Source organism: Orbicella faveolata, unplaced genomic scaffold (assembly GCF_042242905.1).
Source record: "Orbicella faveolata isolate gen_17 unplaced genomic scaffold, um_ofav_v1 contig_27, whole genome shotgun sequence".
In the NCBI taxonomy this organism is placed as follows: Eukaryota; Metazoa; Cnidaria; class Anthozoa; order Scleractinia; family Merulinidae; genus Orbicella; species Orbicella faveolata.
Genome location: NW_028301555.1, coordinates 5,848,349 through 5,859,981, shown reverse-complemented (window position 1 = coordinate 5,859,981; position 11,633 = coordinate 5,848,349). Strand labels below are relative to the sequence as shown.

Sequence of the window (11,633 nt, the reverse complement as noted above, 5' to 3'; positions counted from 1 at the left end):
ACGCGGTGAAACACCCATACATTCATTTCCCTATTAGAAAACTTCGTTAATACGGCCAACGGCCACATTCTGAAATCCCAACCTGTATAATCCTTTATAATTTTACGCTGTTTATATGGCCACTCGAACGAGTTATGTTCATTTTTCCATTAATATTTCACACTGGTTTAAGTTTCTTTTTTTTTTTTTTTTTTTAAATATATATATATCCACATTCCAGTTATTTAGTAGTGCAATTGTGTTATATCTGTTAACACGTCGACACACTCAATTTAGACGAGTCGTAACCTTTGACCTTACCCCGTGAATACAGCCACTCCGTTTATACCGCCAGCCAAATTTCAGGGCCCTTTGGTGACCGTGTTAACCAGGATCTTCTGTAGCAGTATCAAGACGTGGGAGGTATCAGTGTTACTCGGGGAGTTAAAGAAAATAGATGCTTCCCAGGGACGTGACGGAATAGAGAACACTGGATGGGTGAGGTAAAAAGAAAGAGGAGAGAAGCAGGGGAGAAAGCGGAAGATAAGGAAATTTCTGAGCAGCAGATACGATACATTGCAAATAAGTGCGAGAAAGCTTAAACCCGGGTATATATACGTACTGGACATAAAATTTTGAAAAGGTCAGTGTCATCCTTTTTTGTTTCGCCATAACGCGTCATTTACAGGTATGAAGAAAAAAATTTGCCTTTACCCTAACAATAAGTCAGATTGCATTGTACAATGTTTAAAAATGGCCATGCCTTTTAAAGTCGTTCATGCGTGTGTAGGGCACAGTAGGCAGTCAAGAGCTTGGTGCAACTCTTTAAACGTGCGCTTCTTACACGTAACTTTGGTACAAAGACTATGTTTTAATTTGCATAAGTAAATACATACATTATTATTTCCTGTGGTTATTTTATGGTTTAACCAAAAATCGGTGAGCCAGCCACTTGTGTTTCTACAATTAAAATACAGTGAGATACAAGAATTTCTGAAACAACACGACAATACTACAGCATATATAACTACTGGACTTACATGAATTCTTACGTACACAAAAACTAACTACAGTAGCTCACTATTGTGAATCGAATCGTGAATGCAGTGAGTAGATCTTGCATTGAAAGCCTTTAAAAGCAGCACAACGGACGATCGAAACGGGCTGAAAAGTTGATGATCTTTCGATTTTTACCGATCACTCACACAACAGCACTGGAAATAAGGAAGCTCTCGAGTCACCTTGAGAATGTCTCCTGTAACTTAGCAACAACACTGGCTAAAATGATCCTGGGCTCGGATCACGGTCGAGTAAGATCGAATCGCGTTGCTTGTTATGTGCAGCTGCCGCCAATTCACTATTACGCAATAGCCTCCTCCTGGTTCTCCCCTACCGGACTAAGCTGCAAATCGTCTGGGTACCAGCCATGCTTAGCTTTTATCAAAAGCCGCTGCCCAGCAGCGAATCAATAATTTGTGATAAATTAGAATAACTCTCTCTCTATTTTTTTTTCTTTGTATATTGGTGAGTCAGGAAGATGCTTGAATCACGTGATCTTTGCCTGAGAGCTCCGAGGTGATTGCCCCTCTGTTCTCTCCCTGAACGCAGGACTGCAAGGAAACAAGAAATCAAGTTACTGCAAACAAATAACCAGTGCGGCTTTTTTTTAGTGTCGCATTCATTTGAAGCACAAGGAATGCCTTCAAGTGACCGAAAAAACCTAATTCTGTCTACTTGAGAACTACAAGTAGTTGTAGATTAACGACCTTTCTGCTGTGAGCTTCCGCACATTGTACTCTCTTTCATCTTCTAAGTCTTTTGATCATAGCACTTTACACGGAAAGATTCAGATTTAAGCAACAAGGCCTTTTCCTATTTGTTCTTAGGCTCAATACTATCCCTCTGCCCGAGGAATTCTACTACCGGTACTGGGGAGGGGCATTCCGTTCCCCAGTAGGCTGAGTAGTTTTGTCCTCTTCACAGATCTCGACTGCCAGTTAAGCACGTTGCACTATAGTCGAACATTTGCTAACAGGTAACTCTTTACAACGGCTAGGATTCTTACTGAACCCTCTTTGCAACGTCCAGTAAATTTTTCCAAGAATGGCCGCTGTTCAGAGGTTTAGCTGTAGTTTAATTGAGAGTACTCACCTCTTCATCTAGACACGACTCCGAAAATTGGAGGATTACGTTTCGAAACTGCTCATCCTCCGTCAACTCAATCGAATCGTTCGTCAGCTTCGGGATAAACTGAGGTTCGAGATCGGACATTTCATCCGACGACGACTCCCGAGGCGAAGGAAGTTTATTCTCGGACGAGCTGTCCGAGTGTGAGCTCCATCGCTTTCTCTTTTTCGCTTTCCTTCCTGGGATACTAATACTAGGGGACCCTGCTGTGTAGGGACACTCTTTACTAGTGTGCCTACACCCAGTTCGATTATAGTCACTGTCACTGCAGCTACAATGGGTCATTTCGTCAGTACCGGACCATGAATGGCCATGATAACAAGGTCCCTTTTTGTGTCCCGAACTGGACCCCTTAACGGATATAAATTCGTCTACATTCTGAGCCCCTGATTTTAATGTCCCTGGGGATCTCCGGCGTTTAGATTTGCTCAGACAGCTGCGACTTCTTTTTATCCTTCTGGCGTAGCTTTGCCTCTCTTGCTCTTCACTATCATCCTCTTGAGGCCAGAAGTTACGTTCTATCGGGCTGCTGGAACTGCTGGAGGTGTTGGGACTAAAGCAAAGGAAACGCAAATTATAAGTATACTGTAAGTGTCTGTGTCAGCGTCCGATACCTTCTTTCTTAATCTTTCACAGATCATAAAAAAAAGCAAAAAAAGAGTTAGTAAAATGACATGTGTAAATTGGGACCTCAGTCGACTGACTATTTTTCCCGGCCATTTTTTTCCTCTGACAGGTCTAATGAGTTACCCACTGTCAGTCATTATAAAGTTATGCGCCTTCCTAATAGACCATATTCGTATTCCAGGTATTGACTGGAACTAGCGTGCAATAGAGGCTCATATGGGAAAGTATCATTGAATGAGGACACCCCGCATAAGCCTCACTTGCAAGCTAGTTCCAGTCCAAAACCGAGAAAATGAATATAGCCCATTAACCTAGCTCACCGCTTACAAATATTAAATGTGACTCTTTGTACCTCTCTTACTCATAACCCACCCACCCCTCCCTTCTTACTTCTCTCTTCCCTTACCTCTCCCCCCCCCCTTTTGCTGCCCCTCTTCCCCCATACCTCCCTCCCTCACTTACTCACCAGCTTGAGGACTGGAGTTTGCCAGCAGGCTGATTAGATAACACCTTCTCCACAGCATTTGCACGTGCCTTCAGCTCTGACTTAATTACCCTCTTCTTGCTGTTTACAAGTTTGAGTTGGCGCTCGCGCCTATGGAAAAAAGTCACAAACAAAACTTTATCACCTGATTCTCAATTACTGCAAAATTATGAAGCATCATTTGTAGGTTGGCAACTACCCTGAGTCCTATCAGCAGAGTGACTTCAAAATTCTCTAGTTAAGGCGAGGAAGATCGAAGTGGCGGGAAAGATTGAAGTGGACAATGATCCAGAGAGCTACACAGTTATAACCATACAGAGAGGACATTCAGACATAGATATGAAAAAGATATGAACTTTATTTTGGAGTGGTAAGAATCATATTTTATGAACAAGCGCAACGAGTAAAACCTTGTTTTAACACAAGAAAATAAAATTCAGATAATTTTCTTGTCATTGTATGGACAATCACTGACTGTTAACACAAACAAACGTCACAAAGCTTGAAATTAAGTCATCAATATCCTCACTAGTGAGAACATGGAAAATATGCAACTCGGGTTCTGGATGTAGTTTTGAAAGAATTTAATGAGTGGTGTATTTTCCAAGAAAACACTTGTATCTAGTGTCTGTATAGTAAAATATTCTAATGCACAAGAAGATTACGTGTAGATGTTTCTAGTACCACTTCATCACCTGAGAAGTTCTCTTTCTCTTGCTTCTAGATGTTGCATGCATTCATTCAGTTCTTGATACAAATTGTTGGCTCTCTCCAGTTTCTGCTCATAGTGGACTCTGATGTCCCTAGCATGTCTGAAAACAAAAGGTCAAAAGACATTTTCTCAGAGATTTGTCAACAATGTGTAAGGCTGTACAGGTTACAAAAAATATTATGGCAGCCAAGTTAAGGCTACACAAAGGTCATGCGGGTGACGGAGATATCTGAAGCTTATCTTCATTTGCACTATTTTGCACAGCATGAAGCAAATAAGAGTATTTATTTATTAGTCCCTTGGATAAGAAGCTACTCGATCATTGGATGGGTGTAGAGAGACAATCAGTGTTGAGTGCCTTGCTAAAGAATAGAATAATTATAATGGTCCCAACCAGTGTGCAGACCTGGAGAACTTGACCCATGCCACCTACATGTACCTTCTACACTCCTTTGTTTAACAAAGGTTTTTTTTCCTCCCTCTCTCCATCCTAAATACAATGTTGATTTAATGTCATATTAAGAGGTTGTCACTGTTCATTGTGGCTAAGAATATATATATATGGTACATAACAAAGTATTAACTATCGTTTGTCTTGATGTGATCGCTCATGTGGTCACTCAGTTTGTGACGTACGTGTAGATCGTTACCAGTGGAATGCAGTGAAAATGTTGCGATCTGCATCGCAAGTGACCACATCATGAGGCAGACTATAATGCTCTAGTATTAATGTCAGTTTATCTAGAACAACATAAATGTTTTAGGGATGGGAAAGGGTGTCAGTTCAAAAAACATTGTCAGCAGGCAGTATTACCCCAGACAAAGCTAAAGGTTCAGTCAAACCTTTGCTACCAGCCACCATAAATACGTGAACACCTCCCGTAGGTGGACACAGACAAACACTGCATTTTTAACCTCCCATAAGCCGACACCTGGTCCTAAGGCTGTCCACTTACAGAAGGTTTGACTGTACTTAATACTCCATGTAGTAACAACACTTTACCTTAACTCTTCTTTCCTTCTCCTTATCAGCTCCTCGTCAAGTTGTTGAAGCTGATGAAGGTTCTGCATGTGTGCACTACTTCTGTTCTTCATCTTTTCAAACTGCTCTTTGATTTCTCCCCTCCATGTAATCTACATAGTATAAAAACATTTTACTTTTTAGCAAGCAAATGACACTGTTATGTTGATGCTACACACCTTGGAGTAGAAGACTCTGGAGCTATCAGCTCTAACAGCATTAATGTACACTAGCTAGCGCACATGTACATAATGTTAATTGATGGGAAAACCTAGCATCTACAGTGGAAGTGTGCTAATCCGGCTACAAATATCTAAGTGGCCATATTTACAGGGTGCCCGTATTAATGGGGTGGCCATAAGGAAGGGTTCCATTGTATTTCTAAAGGTAATGACTAAGAAAAAGAGATTTCTTAAAACATTCATAGCATCTTGTTTGGGAAAGCAAAATCTTTGAAAGTAAGTGAATTTCGCTAAGTTTAGTTAAGTTTTTCTTTTCTTTGTTTTGTTTTGTCTGACCTGTTTGTTGAGGTAAATTTCTTGTGGTGTTTTGAGCACATCCCCTGCAGCAATCTCTACATGAAGAAGCACTTGCTGAAATGATGGACGATTCTTTGGTTTGCTATTCCTACATGGAAACACAAGATTTACCTTTACACATGTATTTGGTAGTATTAACACATCAGAGAAAAAGTAAACAAGCAAATTGGATTAGCCAACAGGCCTTATGCTGATATGAAAAATAGGATGTTTGCAAATTTAATGCTGGGGGGAGGTGGTCCTGTGATAGACTAGAGTCCCATCCAGGGAGGGGGGGGGGGGGGTAGAATTACTACTAGTCACTTAATACTACAGAAACCTGAATTTATCATAAGCTCTGGCTGTATAGGCCACTGGCCTGATGCAGACCTAACCTTCTACCTTACATAAAATGCGAAATGATAGAATACAAATTTATTCTTTATGGCCACTTTAAAAACTACTGGCTGTAATGGTGATGGGGTTTCTGGAAAATATTATGTCTGGGATAGGAAAGGGAGTTTGTGTTTAGACTAGAATGCTGCTTGGCATGGTCTGGTAAACAGTCTGGTATAGGTTAGTGGCACGGGACCACACCCAAAAATTCACATTTAGTACCCTGCAGGACCATGTTCAATGTTATGACTGTTTAAGAGCCTCCCAAATTTCTCCCAGTCAATCTAAGATTGTATATCAAATTGTAAAATCTACATTAATTTATTCTGACATTTAGAATGATTGTAATGAAGCTTTTAACTAATCATCAACATTACCAGCAGAGTTTCATAAGCAGTTTAAAGCCCTCTGGACATGTGGTTGGTACTGGAAGATGTAAGCTGTTGCTACCAACACCCCAAATAATGGCAGATGAATCGACATCCTGTCATAAAATGTACAAAACAAAAGAGAACATGTAAGGAAAAAAAAATTAAATCAATGAATATCTTGAACATTTAATTTGCTGTTTCTCAGGGATGAAGCTAAAGACAACACTAAGGTGGTTCAGTAATAAGCCCAGCTGGCTCTTCTGGACTTTGCACCTTCAAAATTACCTCAAGTTTTTGTTTTCTTGTGAAATTCCAGCTGGTAAAATAAGCTGGCAGCTGGTCCTCAGCTATATCCTTGGTGTCTACGTAGATTTCTACAGTCTTAGGACTCAGTTACCAAGGACTACAAAATACCAAACATGTCGAAGGGGGGGGGGGGGGGTGGGGGCATCGAAGCACTTACAGTACTTTAATAGAAAATTTGTTTAATTCCTCTAATAGAACCAACGGGTGTATTTTTAAGGGAAAAAATGTGTAATTTGCACCTACCCTATATGGCATCTCCCCTGTAAGCAGTTCCCACAAAAGGACACCAAAAGACCTGAGTATTCAAACAGACAAGTAATTTTAGCTGGTGACTACATGTATTTAAACAATAGAGTGTTTATGTCTAGGAACTATCAGCTGATAGTTGCCCAGCGGAATTTGATGTTCTTAAAACAAATATTTACCCAAACTTAGCCGAAGCTTGGAGGGCAAATATGCTAGTTTTAAGAACATCAAATTTGCAAGGGGCAACTATCAGGCTGATAGTTCCGAGACATAAACACTCTTACTATTACCTTTATTGTTCACCACTAAATTTTCTTCCACATGCCAGTTCAAAAATCATATTGATTATTTTTAACCTTTTATAGATGACAGCCGTGAAAAGCCAAATTTAAAATTTGAAAAAGAAAACATGCAGACAAATTGTGTCTTTCAATTTTTTTTCCTATAAGGCCGCTTGTTTACAGAAAACTTTTCATGGACGGGTACTATCTACATGTATCCAGATATTTTCCTCAGACAGGCACTATGGGCAGATAGTGTCTCTCTGCTGAATGAACACTATTGCATTGCATGATCATTTTAAAAGACTAAGAATCTGAGAAAATTTAGTGGTAAACCATAATAGACTACAGAAATTTAGACTGCCATTTTATTGTTAGTAACTATATTGTAAAGTTCTGAAAGTAACCACCCCCTCCCCTCCCTTTAAGTAGCAATAAAATTTTATGATTGCTGTTAACTCCAGAAAGTTGCAACACCACAAAAGCCATTTCAAAATCTTACCACACATCAACTTTCTCTGAGCAAGGCTCATTTCTGATAACCTCAGGGGCCATCCAGGCAACTGTTCCAGCAAATGTCATCTTTGCACTCTTCTCACTAAACTCCTTACAAGTACCAAAGTCAGATATTTTAAGCAGGTCATCTTCTCCAACAAGGACACTGCAACAAACAAAGGACATATAAAACAGTACAGTTGGTATAAGAAAAATAATTATGACTGGTGAATGGAAAAACCATTAAAGATGCGTGACACTTGCAGTTAAATAGCTTATAGGTTTATATTATAACAACTTACTAACAAGTGTCATAAAAGTCTTTGAAGAAACAGACGTTTTGGGTGTATAACCCTTGTACAGTGTTCAGACATGCATTTTGTACGCGCTATGTACTATTTACATACGCACAGGCTTCAATTCAATTCAATGTCTGATTACAATTGAGTAGTATAACAGTTTTCTGAACACTGAAGAAGGGTTATATACACCCAAAAAGTCTGTCTTTTCAAAGACGTTAATAAATCATACTTTTTGATAATTTGTTATAATATCTACCTATAAGCTAAGAAAATTCTGTGTTTCTTCAAGATTTCTCTAAACAGTGGAAAGGGAGAAGGGACAGTGGTAAAGTGAACTACTTGTAGTTGTTTGTAAACATGTTGAAGGTCAGCTTGTTCTTTAGGCCAGATTTCAACCAAGGTGTCAACAGGGAAGGGGGAGTTCCAGACCAATAACTTGTTAGACCAACAACTTTGAGCAAATTTGCAACAATTGCTCACTTGGTCTAGTTGAGATGAAAGTGGACTACAAAGTCAGAGATCAGTAGTTCAAATCTGGGTGAGTACAAAATAAATAGAAAAAAGATCAAGGGGGTTCAGGGTTAAGTTTGGGGAGGGGGGGGGGTTGATATGGGATCCTGGTAGGGTGTAGGAACTGATGGGGGTAAGTAGTGTGCATGTTATTCCTTTTAAGGACCCCCAATTTACCCAAACTTAATAAAAGTGAAAAATAATAATTATAATAATAATAAACTGCTTTGAAAAATTTAACCTAGGTCGAAGCAAATTCATCTAGGTTGAAATCATTCTGACCTAAAGAACAAACTAACCTAAAACATACACATTAAATTGTGTAGTTCCAGAAAATAACCATACCTCTCCCATAGAATAGGTTTTTTTTTTATAAGACCCCCCCCCCCCCCCCCCAGGGGTTTCATTAACTTTTTCAGCAGGAGGACAACTGGTTTTCACAGGCGGGCAAAACTATTTGAAGAAGAAAAACTTTCCTCTAGATGGTCAAACCAGGCAGGCAAAATTGTCCTTACCACCGGTCAATTTCCCCAGTGCCCAGCCCTTAATAAAACCCCTGACGCCCCCCCCCCCCCCACCTCTCACTGGAAATTTCAATAATTAAGCTTCATACATTTCTTTAAATTTTTTGGCCTTACAGAGCCCCCACTCCCCGGGGAATTCCAATCCTTTCTGTGGGGGGAGTGAGTATGGATATTTTTTGAAACACCACATTCTTAGCAACTTACTTAGGTGACTTCAAATCCCTATGAATAATTTTGTGAAGATGAAGATAGTGCATGCCATCTGCAATCTGCTTTGACCACTTTATCAGTAAGGAAGGTGTGATTTGTCGGCCATTGCGTAAAACCTCATACAGCTGACCATTAGGGCAGAATTCCATGATAATACAGTGGACTGGGGCTTGATTGCATATCCCTCTGAAATCACAAGGAATAAATTAGGCCACATTTGATATACAGTGTATCAGTATTCTAACATGGCTCCTGGGCTTTCAGGACAAACTGCTATATCTGGTGTTGTTTTCTTTGTATCCAAGTCTCTTTTGGAAATTGAGAGACAAAAGAAACTTCAAAAATTTGCAATTTTGACTTGAAACCCTCGGAGTCATGTTACAATATTGATATAGTGAACATGGCATATTGTATGCTAAACTTCCATGAACTAGTTTTCTATAATATGGGTTGTTAACCATTTAACCAAAAATTTCAGAAAATTTTGGTCAGAATGTAAATTCAATGGTAAGATTATTTTGGCTTGATTGGCCATAAAATTTTCGAAATAAATGGAATGTCTTGAAAGGTAGTCCAAAATTTCCAACCAAAACATCCAACCGGGAAATGTGCTTACCATTTGCAATTCCTCACTGCCAGCTTCGAGATTGAACCCGTCCTAGTCTCTTATGGTCTTTTTTCTGAGAAAATGGTAAATGGCCAATCTAACTGGAACAGCCAACGGCTGCACAGATTTTTTTTTTTTTTTCACCTGCGAGACCAAATAAAGTATGTCTATATGTATGTATGTAACTTACCATCACGCATTTTTGCTTACCATTTGCACAACCGTCAATGAACCGGTTTCTCCATGTAAGTGGTAAACAATGCATATAGACTGGTAGTTTGTGGTACTAAGAGCTTCATACCAGCTTGTAGAGGGTCGTGAAAGTTAGATCATCACCGGTCAGAGAAGTTTTTGGAGGGGAGTTTGTATCACTCAATGATTACACATCTTTATTAAGAAACAATCAACGCAAGGAAAACTTCATGTACAGCACCAATCAACATTATTTATTTATACAACTTATAACCCACTAATTCAAAAACTAATTTCTTTAAATTATCTTAGATTTGAAATTTCTGGGTTAGATTTAGTGACACTGTAAAAACTTATATATAGACCATCTGGAGGAAGCTAACTAAACAAAATAAGACTTAAATTTTAATTTAATTTCTCATTGTGACCTTGAACTGTCTTGGGTACCAGTCATGTCTGCCCTCCCATTCAACAATGTTTCTTTGACATCAAAGCTAAGAAACAAATAAATATTCTCACCTGAATTTGACAATGTTGGGATGATTTATGTTCCGCAAGTGTTTAATGTCGGTGTCCGCTTCGCGACGGACTTTTTTCACGGCAACTTGTTGGCCTCCATATTGTCCCAGAAACACGGCCCCTTGCGCCCCCGAACCCAACCATTCTAATTCGGCTATTTCGTCGAATGGAATTATCCAAGGGTCTGACTTCTGTTCTTTGGAAGCCTTTCCTAGAATCGTCCACACAGGCCTTAAGCAACCTAGCAACCTTCGTAACAGGCCACTAAGCGAGGTAGAATTCGTCGGATAATCTTTGTTCGATGAAGCCTGACTTTCGCAGTCCGCCGGTTTTGCCAAGAAATTATCTCCCGCAGGTTTGGGCTTGCTCCCCGGGGAAAGCCCGCCATTTTTCTCCAGAGAATTGATTTTCTCGCTTCTCGTAAAGTCTTCGTCTTTAACGTTCATATTTCACTTCTTTAACACCAACAATAGGCCATCCTAACCTCTTACTCCTTGTCCTTTCACGATAAGCTTAACACCTTTCATGGCAAATGAGTCCGTGCTCGATCGGCTATAGGAGAAACCTCGAGCAAAGATAAAATTTCATTTTCTGTGCGAAAAAAATTAAGATGACACTTCACTCCGGACACTCTGAGCTTGTCAACGTTTCGTTTTCGGAATAAAACACTTTCGCAGGAAGATTATCTCATATTTACGTCAAGGAAAGCCCGCAAATCTTCGCATGAGAAGTCGATGTTTATAACTCACGGCCGTGTCATGTGACAGGTAAACCAATGTAGGGCTGATCAGTTTGTCAACAAACGCTGGCCAATCACAGTGCGAGAAACAGGTGGCCTTCTTCAACCCAATGGTTTGGCAAATAAAAACATGGCAGGTCAAATAACGAAGCGCACAACATTTTGTACCAGGAAGATTCTTGTTTCCTCTAATTGGTTCATTATATTTTATTCAGGGTACCAGTAGAAATTATTCCGTTCGCTTAATCCATATATCCTGCCACTAAATTCACTACAGTGGTACGGAATTTATGAATTCACACTCTTTCGATCGTTTGGTCTTTGCGAAGGCATCATTGCTCGCGGCCTTTGGAGGTTAAAAGTACGAATGCGTCTTTCAAATTTTCTTTTTTTTAAATTATTATTAT

At 39.6% G+C, this 11,633-nt stretch overlaps 1 protein-coding gene across 1 annotated transcript; it reads right to left on the bottom strand.

Moving 5' to 3' along the window:
• Positions 1 to 830: 830 nt before the first annotated feature.
• LOC110067307 (mitogen-activated protein kinase kinase kinase 12-like) lies at positions 831 to 11,270 on the bottom strand. Its single transcript, XM_020774620.2, has 11 exons — positions 10,488 to 11,270; positions 9,164 to 9,355; positions 7,631 to 7,789; positions 6,845 to 6,896; positions 6,302 to 6,408; positions 5,529 to 5,637; positions 4,993 to 5,123; positions 3,973 to 4,089; positions 3,260 to 3,388; positions 2,131 to 2,719; positions 831 to 1,589 (listed from the first exon to the last, which is right to left on the bottom strand). The coding sequence occupies exons 1-11, from the start codon at positions 10,931 to 10,933 to the stop codon at positions 1,509 to 1,511; spliced, it is 2,112 nt and encodes a 703-aa protein (XP_020630279.2). The 5' UTR covers positions 10,934 to 11,270; the 3' UTR covers positions 831 to 1,508.
• Positions 11,271 to 11,633: the final 363 nt, after the last annotated feature.